Source organism: Oncorhynchus gorbuscha, linkage group LG19, assembly GCF_021184085.1.
Source record: "Oncorhynchus gorbuscha isolate QuinsamMale2020 ecotype Even-year linkage group LG19, OgorEven_v1.0, whole genome shotgun sequence".
In the NCBI taxonomy this organism is placed as follows: Eukaryota; Metazoa; Chordata; class Actinopteri; order Salmoniformes; family Salmonidae; genus Oncorhynchus; species Oncorhynchus gorbuscha.
The window spans coordinates 52,755,453-52,774,959 of NC_060191.1; the positions used below are offsets into that span (position 1 = coordinate 52,755,453).

Below are 19,507 nucleotides of genomic sequence, written 5' to 3' on the forward strand. Positions count from 1 at the left end.
TCCACAGAAACCCAAATTTACCACATAAATATTTCCTTACCTTTGCTGTTCTTCCATCAGAAGACCTGGAAGGAATTATACTTACCAAAAACAGCGTTTAGTTTTGCAGTCTGTGTCTTTCGGTTCTCAAACACGACACATTTCGGGTTGAAATGCAGCCAAAAGTCAAGTGGATGCGCACCAAAACGTTGAAATTACATATTATATGTCGACTAAACTTGTCAAACTAAGTTCATAATCAAACTTTAACATGTTATAAAGGTGTACAGCAATTGTGAGGATGAAGCGCATTCTCACAATGAGAAGCCCCATTGGAAGCAGACATCGCGCTGAAGACAAAGAGACTGTTCCCAGACCTGTAGGTGCTTGGGAAGGGTGGGCGCGATGACGTCAAAGTTGGGCCAACTTTTCTGATGACAGGAGAGAGTTTGGGAGAATGACTGCCCTGAGAGTTCTGCTTTACATACAGACATAATTTAAACGGTTTTAGAAGCTTTAGAGTGTTTTCTATTCAATAATATGTTTTATTTGCATATATTAGCAACTTTTGACCCCAAAAAATTATGTTTACTATGGGCACGCAATTACTCCAGAGGGGGCAGTAAACAGCCCTATCCCCAATTAACCCTGGTGTCCTGGCTAAATTCCCAATCTGGACCTCAAACCATCACGGTCACCTAATAATCCCCAGTTTACAATTGGCTCATTCATCCCCCTCCTCTCCCCTGTAACTATTCTCCAGGTTGTTGCTGCAAATGAGAACGTGTTCTCAGTCAACTTACCTGGTAAAATAACAGATAAATAAAATGCGGACTTGCACTGCTAGTCACCTGAAGCGTTTACATGAGTTAGTTGGGATGAGAAGAATTTCTAGTAGGTAACTGACTGCATAAAGTGTCTTGTTTTTCATTGCTAAGTGTGCATTTTCCAGAAATGCATTGCTACTTATGTACTACTTAGTCATATTGACCTCTGTTGGTAAGGTTATACTGTACTACCTAACTAGCTATGTAAAATCAAATTCAAAATCAAATCAAATCAAATTTATTTATATAGCCCTTCGTACATCAGCTGATATCTCAAAGTGCTGTACAGAAACCCAGCCTAAAACCCCAAACAGCAAACAATGCAGGTGTAAAAGCACGGTGGCTAGGAAAAACTCCCTAGAAAGGCCAAAACCTAGGAAGAAACCTAGAGAGGAACCGGGCTATGTGGGGTGGCCAGTCCTCTTCTGGCTGTGCCGGGTAGAGATTATAACAGAACATGACCAAGATGTTCAAATGTTCATAAATGAAAACCTCTGGTGGTCAAGTGACACTCAATCGTTATTTTGATGCATTGTAACAGTATGCATTTTAAGAATGCATGGTGGTGTACAGACAGGTTTACTTGAGAATAGACACTTGATCCTTATTGGTCAGCCATGTCTCCTTACCACCTCTCAAATCAAATTGTAATGGTCACATACACATGGTTATCAGATGTTAATGCGAGCGTAGCGAAATGCTTCTGAGGCAGGGGGGTGGGCTTCTGTCCTGATCTACGTTGACTTAACAGATGTGATGTAAGGACAAGTGTGATGTGTGTGTCATGTTCAATGGTTGTTTCAACTATTTCTCTTCATGTAAAAGTGTTTCAAATGATTCTGGTAATCATACCGTACTCTACAGTACTACCATTGTCTAACACCGCTAGACTTTATGCAGTAGGTGCCCTTCGTGACTCTATTTTTAACATTGCTAGGTTTTATGCAGTATGTGCCCTGTGTAACCGGTGCTGAACTGCACCGCTGTAACTCTGCGTTGTGTGTGCGTTGGAGATCAGGTTGTTTTAATTAAGCAGAATTCAATATCTGCATCTTTCATCTGCATCCAAAATCAATTAAAACATTTGTAGAGCACATATGTTCTGCGAATCTTCGCCTCTTTCTACAACAGATGCACAATAGGAGGGACTGGGATCATTCGAGGAGCTAGCCATCGTTCACACATACAATAGCCTGCTAATACCTTAGCTAGCTACTAACCACATGTTGAATTCAGAATGTTAATATAATTCTAAAAACTACAGTTACAAGTGCATCTTAACAATACCATCCACTTATGAGTAACCCCTAATTATACAACATTTTTCATGAACAAAACACTGTGTGTATGACTTTGTGCTTAAAATAATCAAACTCAGACAGAAAAAGCGTGCCTACCTCTCATAGTGCATCCAAATGATTTGAGCACGCAGGGCAACACATAAGTACACACTCCCCTACTCCCAGGATGCAGGCATGGATAATAACAAATCAACATGACATATTAATATATGAACCTGGTGAAATTCACACAGTACTTTAACTTACACCTGCATGACTCTATTCTTAACTCCCTCCTTGCAGCTGCTCACGGCCTCAGTGATGAACAGAAAGCATTTCAGAAGATGGCCTTTAACTTTGCAGCAAATGAAATGTCTCCACACATGGCTGATTGGGATGAAAAGGTATTACTGTACAGTGCAACTTGTTTAGCTATTCCCTTTCAACCCATACATGTCAATGGAATAAATGGAACAGTATCACACATATGGAAACTACCTGTTTGACTCCTTTCCATGAATGCCATTCCAGCCATTAGCTCCTCCCACCAGCCTCCTCTGCAATCACTAAACCCCTTTTTTTGTGAGAGGGCATTTGTATGAACGTAAAAAGCAACTTTCATTGTTCAGGAAATCTTCCTGGTGGAGACCATGTATAAGGCTGCCTAGCTGGGGTTTGGGGGGATCTGTGGACAGCCGGAGGTGGGGGGGATCTGGCCTGTCTCGTCTGGACACCTCGCTCATCTTTGAGACCTTATCGACAGGCTGCGTTAGCACCACAGCCTACCTCAGCATTCACAAGTAAGGCCTGGCAAATGCCAGCAATCAGCACAACCTCTCAAAAGTGTCTGCTCAAGAGATTCACCAAACATCACATACAGACAATTTACTAGATATTAATTGAAAGCAGGAGTAAGTATGGGGTGTTCATTAATAGATGCTAATTTCTGTGCAGCATGTGTAACTGGATGATTGACACCTTCGGCAACACTGAGCAGAGGGAGAAGTACTGCCCTGAGCTTTGTACGATGGACAAGTTTGCCTCTTATTGTCTCACTGAGCCAGGTTGGTATTTTGTCCTAATCTTTCTATTATGTGATGGTGTCATGCATTGACACCATGAACCTGTATAGTGTGGCTATCCTTTCTGTCTTATTGAATCTCATTTCCCATTCATGTTTCAGGCAGTGGCAGTGATGCTGCTTCGTTACTCACTAATGCAAAGTTGGAAGGAGACCATTATGTCCTCAGTGGGTCCAAGGTACTGATTTTATTCATCTCCTTACTGTAGCTGATATGAAAGAATAAATTGTGATATAAAGTGGAGGTATCACTCTCACTGTGTTTGTCCTGCTGCGGGCCTTCATCAGTGGAGGAGGAGACACATACATAGTAATGTGTCGGACGGGAGGGAAAGGTCCTAAGGGGATCTCCTGTGTGGTGGTGGAGAAAGACACTCCAGGAATCAGCTTTGGCAACAAGGAGAAGAAGGTAGCTGGCATTTGATTCATGTTGATAGTCTTAAATTGGTAATTTTGAATACAATCCTTATGTCTAATAAACTGTAACGCAGGAGCCTACAAACTTACATGGTCTATAGTTCATTTCCGCATGTCTAAGTGATGCAATGCCCACCAGGGGGCATAGTTGAGTCATAGTTGTGTTGAAGCCCTGATGGATGCAGTGATTTTCTAACGGAGGCCTCTGTTATCTCAACAGGTGGGATGGAACTCTCAGCCAACGAGAGCATTGATCTTAGAGGACTGCCACGTCCCAGTGATCAGTCAGCTGGGTCAGGAGGGACAGGGCTTTAACATCGCTATGAGAGGCCTGATTGGAGGCAGGATCAATATTGGTGAGGTGGCAACAAGTTTACCTTTGTGGTTGGTTATTTAATGGTTTGTTATTTGATGGCCGTATGTATGTGTATATATGTATATTAGAGGTCGACCGATTATGATTTTTCAACGCCGATACCGATTATTGGAGGACAAAAAGGGCCTATACCGATTATTCTGCCGATTAAAAAAATATATATATTTGTAATAATGACAATTACAACAATACTGAATGAACACTTGTTTTAACTTAATATAATAAATCAATAAAATCAATATAGCCTCGAATAAATAATGAAACATGTTCAATTTGGTTTAAATAATGCAAAAACAAAGTGTTGGAGAAGAAAGTAAAAGTGCAATATGTGCCATGTAAGAAACCTAACGTTTATGTTCCTTGCTCAGAATATGAGAACATATGAAAGCTGGTGGTTCCTTACAAGATGAGTCTTCAATATTCCCAGGCAAGAAATTTTAGGTTGTAGTTATAGGAATTATAGGACTATTTTTCTCTATACGATTTGTATTTCATATACCTTTCACTATTGGATGTTATTATAGGCACTTTAGTATTCCCAGTGTAACAGTATAGCTTCCGTCCCTCTCCTCGCACCTACCTAGGCTCGAATCAGGAACACAATGACAACAGCCACCCTCGAAGCAGCGTTACCCATGCAGAGCAAGGAAAACAACTACTCCAAGTCTCAGAGCGAGTGACGTTTGAAACGCCATTAGCCCGCACCCCGCTAACGAGCTAGTCATTTGAAGTCATAAACAGCAGAGCTGCTGGCAAAATGCACTAAAGTACTTTTTAAATTAATGCTTATGAGCCTGCTGGTGCCTACCATCGCTCAGTCAGACTGCTCTATCAAATCATAGACTTAATTATAACATAATAACACACAAAAATGCGAGCCCTAGGTCATTAATATGGTTGAATCCGGAAACTATCATCTCGAAAACAAGACGTTTATTCTTTCAGTGAAATACAGAACCGTTCCGTATTTTATCTAACGGGTGGCATCCATAAGTCTAAATATTCCTTTTAAATTGCATGACCTTCAATGTTATGTCATAATTATGTAAAATTCTGGCACATTTGTTCGCAATGAGCCAGGCGGCTCAAGCTGTTCAATATACCCTGAAACTGTGTGCAATGAATGCAAGAGAAGTGACACAATTTCACCTGGTTAATGTTGCCTGCTAACCTGGATTTCTTTTAGCTAAATATGCAGGTTTAAAAATATTTACTTCTGTGTATTGATATTAAGAAAGGCATTGGTGTTTATGGTTAGGTACACGTTGGAGCAACGACAGTGCTTTTTCGCGAATGCGCACTGCATCGATTATACGCAATGCAGGACACGCTCGATAAACTAGTAATATCATCAACCATGTGTAAATACAGTGCCTTGCGAAAGTATTCGGCCCCCTTGAACTTTGCGACCTTTTGCCACATTTCAGGCTTCAAACATAAAGATATAAAACTGTATTTTTTTGTGAAGAATCAACAACAAGTGGGACACAATCATGAAGTGGAACGACATTTATTGGATATTTCAAACTTTTTTAACAAATCAAAAACTGAAGAAATGGGCATGCAAAATTATTCAGCCCCTTTACTTTCAGTGCAGCAAACTCTCTCCAGAAGTTCAGTGAGGATCTCTGAATGATCCAATGTTGGCCTAAATGACTAATGATGATAAATACAATCCACCTGTGTGTAATCAAGTCTCCGTATAAATGCACCTGCACTGTGATAGTCTCAGAGGTCCGTTAAAAGCGCAGAGAGCATCATGAAGAACAAGGAACACACCAGGCAGGTCCGAGATACTGTTGTGAAGAAGTTTAAAGCCGGATTTGGATACAAAAAGATTTCCCAAGCTTTAAACATCCCAAGGAGCACTGTGCAAGCGATAATATTGAAATGGAAGGAGTATCAGACCACTACAAATCTACCAAGACCTGGCCGTCCCTCTAAACTTTCAGCTCATACAAGGAGAAGACTGATCAGAGATGCAGCCAAGAGGCCCATGATCACTCTGGATGAACTGCAGAGATCTACAGCTGAAGTGGGAGACTCTGTCCATAGGACAACAATCAGTCGTATATTGCACAAATCTGGCCTTTATGGAAGAGTGGCAAGAAGAAAGCCATTTCTTAAAGATATCCATAAAAAGTGTCGTTTAAAGTTTGCCACAAGCCACCTGGGAGACACACCAAACATGTGGAAGAAGGTGCTCTGGTCGGATGAAACCAAAATTGAACTTTTTGGCAACAATGCAAAACGTTATGTTTGGCGTAAAAGCAACACAGCTCATCACCCTGAACACACCATCCCCACTGTCAAACATGGTGGTGGCAGCATCATGGTTTGGACCTGCTTTTCTTCAGCAGGGACGGGGAAGATGGTTAAAATTGATGGGAAGATGGATGGAGCCAAATACAGGACCATTCTGGAAGAAAACCTGATGGAGTCTGCAAAAGACCTGAGACTGGGAACGGAGATTTGTCTTCCAACAAGACAATCATCCAAAACATAAAGCAAAATCTACAATGGAATGGTTCAAAAATATACATATCCAGGTGTTAGAATGGCCAAGTCAAAGTCCAGACCTGAATCCAATCGAGAATCTGTGGAAAGAACTGAAAACTGCTGTTCACAAATGCTCTCCATCCAACCTCACTGAGCTCGAGCTGTTTTGCAAGGAGGAATGGGAAATAATTCCAGTCTCTCAATGTGCAAAACTGATAGAGACATACCCCAAGCGACTTACAGCTGTAATCGCAGCAAAAGGTGGCGCTACAAAGTATTAACTTAAGGGGGCTGAATAATTTTGCACGCCCAATTTGTCAGTTTTTGATTTGTTAAAAAAGTTTGAAATATCCAATAAATGTCGTTCCACTTCTTGATTGTGTCCCACTTGTTGTTGATTCTTCACAAAAAAATACAGTTTATATCTTTATGTTTGAAGCCTGAAATGTGGCAAAAGGTCGCAAAGTTCAAGGTGGCCGAATACTTTCGCAAGGCACTGTATATACACACATATAGATATATACATGTGTGTGTGTATACACATTTATACATAACGTGTGTATATATATATTTGTGTATATATATATATATATATATATATATATATATATATATATATATATATATATATATATATATATATATATATATATATATATATATATATATATATATATATATATATATATATACACTGCTCAAAAAAATAAAGGGAACACTTAAACAACACAATGTAACTCCAAGTCAATCACACTTCTGTGAAATCAAACTGTCCACTTAGGAAGCAACACTGATTGACAATAAATTTCACATGCTGTTGTGCAAATGGAACAGACAACAGGTGGAAATTATAGGCATTTAGCAAGACACCCCAATAAAGGATAGGTTCTGCAGGTGGGGACCACAGACCACTTCTCAGTTCCTATGCTTCCTGGATGATGTTTTGGTCACTTTGGAATGCTGGCGCTGGCTTTCACTCTAGTGGTAGCACGAGACGGAGTCTACAACCCACGCAAGTGGCTCAGGTAGTGCAGCTCATCCAGGATGGCACATCAATGCGAGATGTGGCAAGAAGGTTTGCTGTGTCTGTCAGCGTAGTGTCCAGAGCATGGAGGCGCTACCAGGAGACAGGCCAGTACATCAGGAGACGTAGAGGAGGCCGTAGGAGGGCAACAACCCAGCAGCAGGACCGCTACCTCTGCCTTTGTGCGAGGAGCACTGCCAGCGCCCTGCAAAATGACCTCCAGCAGGCCAAAAAGGTGCATGTGTCTGCTCAAACGTTCAGAAACAGACTCCATGAGGGTGGTATGAGGGTCCGACGTCCACAGGTGGGGGTTGTGCTTACAGCCAAACACCGTGCAGGACGTTTGGCATTTGCCAGAGAACACAAAGATTGGCAAATTCGCCACTGGCGCCCTGTGCTCTTCACAGATGAAAGCAGGTTCACACTGAGCACATGTGACAGTCTGGAGACGCCATGGAGAACGTTCTGCTGCCTGCAACATCCTCCAGCATGACCGGTTTGGCGGTGGGTCAGTCATGGTGTGGGGTGGCATTTCTTTAGAGTGCCGCACAGCCCTCCATGTGCTCGTCAGAGGTAGCCTGACTGCCATTAGGTACCGAGATGAGATCCTCAGACCCCTTGTGAGAACATATGCTGGTGTGGTTGGCCCTGGGTTCCTCCTACTGCAATACAATGCTAGAACACATGTGGCTGGAGTGTGTCAGCAGTTCCTGCAAGAGGAAGGCATTGATGCTATGGACTGGCCCGCCCGTTCCCCAGACCTGAATCCAATTGAGCACATCTGGGACATCATGTCTCGCTCCATCCACCAACGTCACGTTGCACCACAGACTGTACAGGAGTTGGCGGATGCTTTATTCCAGGTCTGGGAGGAGATCCCTCAGGAGACCATCCACCACCTCATCAGGAGCATGCCCAGGCGTTGTAGGGAGATCATACAGGCACGTGGATGCCACACACACTACTGAGCCTAATTTGGACTTGTTTTAAGGACATTACATCAAAGTTGGATCAGCCTGTAGTGTGTTTTCCACTTTGATTTTGAGTGTGACTCCAAATCCAGACCTCCATGGGTTGATAAATTTGATTTCCATTGATAATTTTTGTGTGATTTTGTTGTCAGCTCATTCAACTATGTAAAGAAACAAGTATTTAATAAGAATATTTCATTCATTCATTCATTCAGATCTAGGATGTGTTATTTTAGTGTTCCCTTGATTTTTTTTTTTTTTTTGAGCAGTGTATATACATATGTACACGTGTGTGTGTGACACATATATACACATATGTGTGTGTATATTTATATATATATATGTGTGTATATATACGTATATGTCTATATACATGTGTGTATATATGTATATATGTGTGTATACATATTTGTGTGCTTTGAATTGGGAAAGACCTTTAGTGATACTGTGTTTGACGGTTTCCCTCTGGGTTCCTGCAGTTTAAGTTGGCAGAGATGGCCACCAAGCTAGTGGTGTCACATCTGTTGGTGCGTGAGGCTGCCCTGGCACTACAGGAGGGTCTGAAGCTGTGTCCCTCTGCTCCATGGCCAAACTCTTCGTCACAGAAGAATGCTTCAACTTGAGTCAATTCGTTAGGCAAAATGGTTTAGGGATACTGTGTTATGAGTATTGACAGTAAAACTTCCATGAGCTAGCTATTAGCCTGGAAGTGTATTTGTATCAACTGCAGCAGACTTTCGTTTTGACATGCAGGGATTAGTCATTCAACACAGGGTAGAGGTGCAGTGGAATTCCACTGCAGCATAATGACACTTTTTTTCAGACCCAGAGTGTATTGTAGGCCATTGTTTCTTTGCCAAAATGTGAAACGATGCCCAACCATTAAAAAGGACCAGTGCATGTTGGAGACTCAACATTTTACAGTAATTGGTCTCCTCTTACGCACTGGTAATGATGTAGAAGTCTAGTTATCAGGTTGTAGCTGCACATCTCTCACACACATCGGTATCTCTGCCTTCTCTCAATAGATCTGTAACCAGGCACTCCAGATGCATGGTGGATACGGTTACCTCAAAGACTACGCTGTTCAGTAGTTTGTCCGGGACATCAGAGTCCACCAGATACCGGAGGGTATGTATACAAAGCTGTGCTTTGTAACATAATGGTTCAGTATTTTAATGATGCCCACATCTTTATAAACTTGTGATCACTAGCCACTGTTGCATTGACAAATGACTGATTTACCCTTTTATATTTTCTCTTTCAGAACAAATGAAATGATGCGGATGATAATTGCCAGAAGTTTACTGTCAGTCTGGATAAATATGCCATGGGCTGGCCAAAAAGGGATTTTCTCCTGTCTTGAAGGGATGGTGTAGTGGCAGGCTTCTTGTTGTTTGACTGTATCCCTCAAGTGTCTTGAACTCCCCTCTTTTAAAGGGGGAATACTATAGGCTAAAGCTGTAATTAGGTCCTTTCCTGTTTGTGTGGAATTAAATAACAGCTGCTCATTGAGGGATATGGAAGTGGAACCATATTAGATATGTCATATTTCTCCATGCTGTATTTTGTGGAGAAGGTTTTTGGTTATCTATACCAGATGATTCGTTCGATGACGTCACAGCCTCTCCTGCACATTCAGTTATGGCGGCAACATTTGAAACATGAGCAAGTTTGGTTCTCATGATTCAGTTTAATCATAAAACACAATTAAATGTATCATCTAGATGGGTTGGATGACTGAGATTTGATATAATATTTGGTACTGCATGAACCATGTTTTAAAGGTCCAATGCAGCTGTTTCTCGATCAAATCATTTCTGGATAACAATGAAGTTGCTACATTTTTTATTGAAAACCATGACCAATTTCTCAAGCAGCTCTTACACTAAATGGCCATTATAATTTCACAGTATTCCAACCTCAAAACACAGGAAATCACGATTGACCGCACGGGACCTTTTGCCGTTAAGGGAAGAATATTTAAAAACCCAGATCTCTGTCATTGATGAATTATACATTCCAGCTACCTAATTGAGATTAGTAATATATTCTCTGTGTACATACATGTAATAAAACCACAAATATTCTTATTCGATACAAGTATGGGTCGACACTTTCTTGTCTATAAAATGGTCTGTTCTACTGGGGTGAGCACAACTCCACATGGACAGTTGGCCTGAGAAGAGCGCTTTACATCTCTATGAGCAGTAATGTGCTTAGTATCAACATGATGGTGTGAGTTGATGAGCATACATTCTCTCCAGGCAAACCCTCGGCAATTGTTGTAACTGACATATAAAACATGTATATACAGTCGTGGCCAAAAGTTGAGAATGACACAAATATACATTTTCACAAAGTCTGCTGCCTGAGTTTGTATGATGGCAATTTGCATATACTCCAGAATGTTATGAAGAGTGATCAGATTAATTGCAAAGTCCCTCTTTGCTATGCAAATGAACTGAACCTCCCCCCAAAAAATGTCCACTGCACTTCAGCCCTGCAACAAAAGGACCAGATGACATCATGTCAGTGATTCTCTCGTTAACACAGGTGTGAGTGTTGACGAGGACAAGGCCGGAGATCACTCGGTCATGCTGATTGAGTTCGAATAACAGACTGGAAGCTTCAAAAGGAATGTGGTGCTTGGAATCATTGTTCTTCCTCTGTCATCCATTGGTTACCTGCAAGGAAACACGTGCCGTCATCATTGCTTTGCACAAAAAGGGCTTCACAGGCAAGGATATTGCTGCCAGTAAGATTGCACCTAAATCAACCATTTATCGGATCATCAAGAACTTCAAGGAGAGCGGGTCAATTGTTGTGAAGAAGGCTTCAGGGCACCCAAGAAAGTCCAGCAAGCGCCAGGACCGTCTCCTAAAGTTGATTCAGCTGTGGGATCGGGGCACCACCAGTACAGAGCTTGCTCAGGAATGGCAGCAGGCAGGTGTGAGTGCATCTGCATGCACAGTGAGGCAAAGACTTTTGGAGGATGGCCTGGTGTCAAAAAGGGCAGCAAAGAAGCCACTTCTCTCCAGGAAAAACATCAGGGACAGACTGATATTCTGCAAAAGGTACAGGGATTTGACTGCTGAGGACTGGGGTAAAGTCATTTTCTCTAATGAATCCCCTATCCGATAGTTTGGGGCATCCGGAAAAAAGCGCTACCATCAGTCCTGTTTAGCATCCTGAGACCATTCATGTGTGGGGTTGCTTCTCAGCCAAAGGAGTGGGCTCACTCACAATTTTGCCTAAGAACACAGCCATGAATAAAGAATAGTACAAACACATCCTTTGAGAGCAACTTCTCCCAACCATCCAGGAACAGTTTGGTGACGAACAATACCTTTTCCAGCATGAGGGAGCACCTTGCCATAAGGCAAAAGTGATAACTGCATGGCTCAGGGAACAAAACATCGATATTTTGGGTCCATGGCCAGTTTTTATTCAGATACAAAAACACAGTTTTTCAACCGCTGTACAAGTGTAAAAAATAAATGTTCTGATTGAAATTGAAATACAAAACCTTTTTCCAAAAACACATCTTTTATACTGTATTTAAATATGTACATAAGGTTGGGTTTCTGTACAGCACTTTCAGATATGAGCTGATGTACGAAGGGCTATATAAATAAATTTGATTTGAAACTCCCCAGACCTTAATCCCATTGAGAGCTTGTGGTCAATCCTCAAGAGGCGTGTGGACAAACAAAAACCCACACATTCTGACAAACTCCAAGCATTGATTATTGCAGAATAGGCTGCCATCAGTCAGGATGTGGCCCAGAAGTTAATTGACAGCCTGCCAGGGTGGGTTGCAGAGGTCTTGAAAAAGAAGGGTCAACACTGAAAATATTGACTCTTTGCATCAACTTCCTGTAATTGTCAATAAAAGCCTTTGACACTTATGAAATGCTTGTAATTATACTTCAGTATTCCATAGTAACATCTGACAAAAATATCCAAAGACACTGAAGCAGGAAATGTATATTTGTGTCATTCTCAAAACTTTTGGCCACGACTAAGTCAAATATATGGATTCACAAACAATGTTTTAGAGAATAGGCTTTGTTTTAACCTTAAAGACTCTGATCATGGTATTTGAAAACAGCTAAAACAAGTCTTTGAACTTGTGCAGACTTGAATACAGTCAATTCCACAAGTGTCATAATTTCTCATTTGTCTTCTTTAGCATGAGTTCTTCATTCTACTTTGAACAACTGCAATAAAAAGTTATTTTAATTTGTAGCAAATCCTTCTCTCCTCTATACAGTCTTACTTTGAGGAAGTCTTTATCCATTTGCTTCAGTTTGTGTTCAAAAGTAAAACGTGAGACATTCCAGTGGGCTATACCAGTGATCCAGCCTGGCTCTGAGCGGGCACCATGACGGGCACAGCACCTATACGGGCCAGGGTGGTGGAGCTGATTGGCGAGGTGAGAGGGTGTGGCACCTGGGGCTGGGCCCCCTCAGTCTTGTCAGGGTCTGTGACCATGTGGCCAGGTGGGGAGTGGGGTGGGGCACCGTTGGAACTGGAGGTTCTGCTGTGTCCATAGTGAGGAATGCTACTGATGCTGGGAGGTCGGCTGTGGTTGGAACTGGGAGGTCGACTGTGCCTGTGTGGAGCGCTACCGCCAATGTGGTTCGAGCTTGGTGGTCTGCTGTGCCCATGTGGAGAGGGGGCACCGATATTGTTAGAACTTGGGGGTTGACTGTTCCCATGTGGGGAGGGGGTACCAATGTTAGAGCTAGGGGGTCTGCTGTGCCCATGTGGAGAGGTGACACCAACATGGTTAGGACTGGGGGGTTGACTGAACCCATGGGGAGGGGTGTCAACAATGATACTAGTGCTGAGGGGCCGGGTGTGGCCAGGGGGTAGAGTCCCACTGATGTGGTTAGAACTGGGGGGTCGACTGTGCCTGTGTGGAGAGGTGGCATTAATGTTGTTTGCAACACAGAGGGGTCTGGCGTGCCTGGGTGGAGGTGTGCCACTGATGTACCCTGGGAGGCCCTGCAAGGGGTTGGGCTCTCCAGGCCGAAGGCGGTAGGCATTGAACACAGAGCCTGTGTCAGAGGCCGGAGCAGTGGGGTAGGGGTAGCGGAAGTTGTTGGGCTGCTGGGGGTCTCGTAGATGCGGGGTCGTGGCTATGGAGGACAGCGTGCCATTTTTGGAGAGGAGGTCTGAGCCTGTGCCGCTCTTTGCCCAGGAAACACGCTTGGGTGCCTGGGCATCCTCCCTGTAATGGATAGGCAGCCAATGAGAAAACACAAACCAAGATCATATCACACACATCCTCAAATCACCAACCTGCAGAAACTAAATTAGAACACTGTCCATGGTGGAGTACTAGTAGTTGTACATCCTGTGACGTTTAACAACTGTACCTGTTTTTCCAAATGACAAAATCTCACTTGATATCATTGGCTAGCTCCTCCTCTTCATGGTCTCTCCTCCTCAGTATGAAGATGAGGAAGAGTATGATGGCTACCAGTGCCACGATGGACCCCAGAGTAGCAGCAACAATCGCTCCAGCATTAGAGGCTGTGGAAGAGGACACCACAGAGAGGATTAGAACAGGAAACAAGAGCAGTCTGTATATACTAGTATGAGATTATGTGTTTACTTCCTATACATACAGGTGAAGACCTCCAGGTTGATAGAGCAAGTGTCAGAACCGGCAGTGTTGCTAGCTCGGCACACATATTTCCCTGACATGCTCTTAGTGAGGTTACTCAGCCTGAGGGTGCCTTGCCTCTCATCTGAAAGAGAGAGACAGTGTTACACACTCTTGCCTCTACATCATGAACATATTCATGTACTGTACAGTGCACAGAACGTTATACCCAATCTCCATCTACAGTAATACTGACAGTTACACTAGGTAACACAAGGGTAGCTACAGTATGTAGTATCCTCTCCAAGATGGCATAGCAGTTCAGACATCTTTTGTCCTCGTCTTGTCGTGTCCCATATATATATATATATATATATATATATATATATTTACAACTTTCTTCGCATACCTTTTTATATATTTTATTTTTATTTTCCATAAACTCATCTTCTAAACACTCTCCTGCAACCCGCTTCACCAATTTATATTTAAAAAAAAGAAAATATTATTTACCTCAAATCTGTAATCCATCATAGAAGCTAACCAGAAGCTAATCCAGAAGCTAATCAGCAGCTAGCCAGAAGCTAGCCTGAAGCTAATCAGAAGCTAGTTAGCTTCTTTACTGGCTAATCGTTAGTATTCAGCTAACCACGGTTTGTGGTCATCAGCTATCCTTTAGCTCGAAAATCTATCGGCAGTTTTGTACGGCGTGGCTCGGACCGGAACATACCGGACCTATTTTTCTCTCCATGTCCCTGGATTTCAACCGCTAACTCTGGACATTTATACCTGGATCTCGCAGCTAGCTAGCTGCTATCCGTGTGACTATCGGCTTTCGTCGATTCCGGAGCAAACATAAATTATTCCGAAGCTAGCCAGCTGAAGAGTTCCATCAGTCACTCCGGGCTACAATCACCTATCCGGACCCGTTTTACTGCCAACGCGGAGCCCCACCGGGCCTTCACAACTGGACTACCGACGTTATCTACCCGAGGGAGTTATCCGGCTGGCTCCTCCGTCGCAACGTTACCTGAATGCCCATCTGAGGTCCGCTAACCGTTAGCTGTCTTATCGGCTGCTATCTGAATAGACCTAACGGACAATTTATTATTATTTTATTTGTTATTTTTTTCAAATATTTTTTTCTTCTTGGGCCTCTATAACCATATCTATTGTTTGTTTTTGTTTTTTTGTGAATTGGATTCATCCCCTCTACCACTTGGAACCCCACTAATCCTACCGACTGAAACGCACGAGGTGGCTAATAACAGACCTCCATCCTATGCTAGCTTGCTACCGATGGCCCGGCCAGCTGTCTAAATCGCCGTGACCCCAACCAACCTCACTACTCACTGGACCCTTTTGATCACTCGACTAAGCATGCCTCTCCTTAATGTCAATATGCCTTGTCCATTGCTGTTCTGGTTAGTGTTTATTGGCTTATTTCACTGTAGAGCCTCTAGTCCTGCTCACTATACCTTATCCAACCTATTAGTTCCACCACCCACACATGCGATGACATCTCCTGGTTTCAATTATGTTTCTAGAGACAATATCTCTCTCATCATCACTCAATACCTAGGTTTACCTCCACTGTATTCACATCCTACCATACCTTTGTCTGTACATTATACCTTGAAGCTATTTTATCGCCCCCAGAAACCTCCTTTTACTCCCTGTTCCAGACATTCTAGACGACCCAATTCTTATTTATTTTAGCCGTACCCTTATCCTACTCCTCCTCGGTTCCTCTGGTGATGTAGAGGTGAATCCAGGCCCTGCAGTGCAGTGCCTAGCTCCACTCCTTTTCCCCAGGCGCTCTCTTTTGATGACTTCTGTAACCGTAATAGCCTTGGTTTCATGCATGTTAACATTAGAAGCCTCCTCCCTAAGCTTGTTTTACTCACTGCTTTAGCACACTCTGCCAACCCGGATGTTCTAGCTGTGTCTGAATCCTGGCTTAGGAAGACCACCAAAAATTATGACATTTTCATCCCAAACTACAACATTATCAGACAAGATAGAACTGCCAAAGGGGGCGGTGTTGCAATCTACTGCAAAGATAGCCTGCAGAGTTCTGTCCTACTATCCAGGTCTGTACCTAAACAATTTGAACTTCTACTTTTAAAAACACCTCTCTAAAAACAAGTCTCTCACCGTTGCTGCCTGCTATATAGACCACCCTCTGCCCCCAGCTGTGCTCTGGACACCACATGTGAACTGATTGCCCCCCATCTATCTTCAGAGTTCGTGCTGCTAGGCGAACTAAACTGGAACATGCTTAACACCCCAGCCATCCTACAATCTAAGCTTGATGCCCTCAATCTCACACAAATGATCAATGAACCTACCAGGTACCTCCCCAAAGCCTTAAACACGGGCACCCTCATAGATATCATCCTAACCAACTTGCCCTCTAAATACACCTCTGCTGTCTTCAACCAAGATCTCAGCGATCACTGCCTCATTGCCTGCATCCGTAATGGGTCAGCGGTCAAACTACCTCCACTCATCACTGTCAAACGCTCCCTGAAACACTTCAGCGAGCAGGCCTTTCTAATCGACCTGGCCGGGGTATCCTGGAAGGATATTGATCTCATCCCGTCAGTAGAGGATGCCTGTTTGTTTTTTTAAATGCCTTCCTAACCATCTTAAATAAGCATGCCCCATTCAAGAAATTTAGAACCAGGAACAGATATAGCCCTTGGTTCTCCCCAGACCTGAATGCCCTTAACCAACACAAAAACATGCTATGGCGTTCTGCATTAGCATCGAACTGCCCCCGTGATATGCAGCTGTACAGGGAAGCTAGAAACCATTATACACAGGCAGTTAGAAAAGCCAAGGCTAGCTTTTTCAAGCAGAAATTTGCTTCCTGCAACACTAACTCAAAAAAGTTCTGGGACACTGTAAAGTCCATGGAGAATAAGAACACCTCCTCCCAGCTGCCCACTGCACTGCAGATAGGAAACACTGTACCCACTGATAAATCCAATATAATTGAGAATTTCAATAGGCATTTTTCTACAGCTGGCCATGCTTTCCACCTGGCTACTCCTACCCCGGTCAACAGCACTGTACCCCCCATCGCAACTCGCCCAAGCCTTCCCCATTTCTCCTTCTCCCAAATACAGTCAGCTGATGTTCTGAAAGAGCTGCAAAATCTGGACCCCTACAAATCAGCCGGGCTAGACAATCTGGACCCTTTCTTTCTAAAATGATCTGCCGAAATTGTTGCCACCCCTATTACTAGCCTGTTCAACCTCTCTTTCGTGTCGTCTGAGATTCCCAAAGATTGGAAAGCAGCTGCGGTCATCCCTCTCTTCAAAGGGGGGGGGACACTCTTGTCCCAAACTGCTACAGACCTATATCTATCCTACCCTGCCTTTCAAAGGTCTTCGAAAGCCAAGTCAACAAACAGATTACCGACCATTTCGAATCTCACCATACCTTCTCTGCTATGCAATCTGGTTTCAGAGCTGGTCATGGGTGCACCTCAGCCACGCTCAAGGTCCTAAACGATATCTTAACCGCCATCGATAAGAAACATTACTGTGCAGCCGTATTCATTGATCTGGCCAAGGCTTTCGACTCTGTCAATCACCACATCCTCATCAGCAGACTCGACAGCCTTGGTTTCTCAAATGATTGCCTCGCCTGGTTCACCAACTACTTCTCTGATAGAGTTCAGTGTGTCAAATCGGAGGGTCTGCTGTCCGGATCTCTGGCAGTCTCTATGGGAGTGCCACAGGGTTAAATTCTTGGACCGACTCTCTTCTCTGTGTACATCAATGATGTCGCTCTTGCGGCTGGTGAGTCTCTGATCCACCTCTACGCAGACGACACCATTCTGAATACTTCTGGCCCTTCTTTGGACACTGTGTTAACAACCCTCCAGGCAAGCTTCAATGCCATACAACTCTCCTTCCGTGGCCTCCAATTGCTCTTAAATACAAGTAAAACTAAATGCATGCATGCTCTTCAACGGATCGCTGCCTGCACCTGCCCGCCTGTCCAACATCACTACTCTGGACGGCTCTGACTTAGAATACGTGGACAACTACAAATACCTAGGTGTCTGGTTAGACTGTAAACTCTCCTTCCAGACCCACATCAAACATCTCCAATCCAAAATTAAATCTAGAATTGGCTTCCTATTTTGCAACAAAGCATCCTTCACTCATGCTGCTAAACATACCCTTGTAAAACTCACCATCCTACCAATCCTCGACTTCGGCGATGTCATTTACAAAATAGCCTCCAATACCCTACTCAACCAATTGGATGCAGTCTATCACAGTGCAATCCGTTTTGTCACCAAAGCCCCATATACTACCCACCATTGTGACCTGTACACTCTCGTTGGCTGGCCCTCGCTTCATACTCGTCGCCAAACCCACTGGCTCCATGTCATCTACAAGACCCTGCTAGGTAAAGTCCCCCCTTATCTCAGCTCGCTGGTCACCATAGCATCACCCACCTGTAGCACGCGCTCCAGCAGGTATATCTCTCTGGTCACCCCCATAACCAATTCTTTCTTTGGCCGCCTCTTCTTCCAGTTCTCTGCTGCCAATGACTGGAACGAACTACAAAACTCTCTGAAACTGGAAACACTTATCTCCCTCACTAGCTTTAAGCACCAACTGTCAGAGCAGCTCACAGATTACTGCACCTGTACATAGCCCACCTATAATTTAGCCCAAACAACTACCTCTTTCCTTACTGTATTTATTTTAATTTATTTATTTTGCTCCTTTGCACCCCATTATTTTTTATTTCTACTTTGCACATTCTTCCACTGCAAATCTTCCATTCCAGTGTTTTACTTGCTATATTGTATTTACTTTGCCACCATGGCCTTTTTTTGCCTTTACCTCCCTTATCTCAACTCATTTGCTCACATCGTATATAGACTTGTTTATACTGTATTATTGACTGTATGTTTGTTTTACTCCATGTGTAACTCTGTGTCGTTGTATGTGTCGAACTGCTTTGCTTTATCTTGGCCAGGTCGCAATTGTAAATGAGAACTTGTTCTCAACTTCCCTACCTGGTTAAAAAACCAAATGTATACAAACATAATTAGACTACACACTCTACCAAGTACAATACTCTCTTGGTTCCAAAGCTATAAGTATTGAGGGGTATCCTGGTCCTAGGGAGTCAAATCCCACTGGGCACAGACGTCAATTCAATGTCTATTCCACATGGAAACAACGTTGATTCAACCAGTGTTTGCCCAGTGGGATGGGCTGTTGGTTTTCTTAATACCAGTATGGATCCTCTTCGATGATATCACTCCTTTCTGTCCCGGGCATAAATGAAGTTATGTAGAGACCTCACTAGCAAATGGTTAAACACCAGACAAGGTGTCTCCACAAAGATGAATCAGAACCTGTGGCTTTTCACAGCTGGACTTCATCAGTTGACATAATC

General features: G+C 43.2%; 1 protein-coding gene and 1 pseudogene across 3 annotated transcripts in view; one reads left to right on the forward strand and one right to left on the reverse strand.

Annotated features, from left to right (window-relative positions):
* Positions 1-2,397: 2,397 nt before the first annotated feature.
* LOC124004930 lies at positions 2,398-9,077 on the forward strand (annotated as a pseudogene).
* Positions 9,078-12,367: 3,290 nt separating this feature from the next.
* LOC124004781 (endothelial cell-selective adhesion molecule-like) overlaps positions 12,368-19,507 on the reverse strand; it is a 75,216-nt gene continuing 68,076 nt past the window's right edge. For all 3 annotated transcript variants that reach the window (XM_046313573.1, XM_046313571.1, XM_046313572.1), the window contains 3 exons: positions 14,094-14,216; positions 13,869-13,998; positions 12,368-13,693 (listed from right to left, as the gene is read on the reverse strand). In XM_046313573.1, the coding sequence (XP_046169529.1) occupies positions 12,805-13,693; positions 13,869-13,998; positions 14,094-14,216 (1,142 nt within the window). In that variant the 3' untranslated portion in view covers positions 12,368-12,804. The remainder of the gene's footprint in view (positions 13,694-13,868; positions 13,999-14,093; positions 14,217-19,507) is intronic.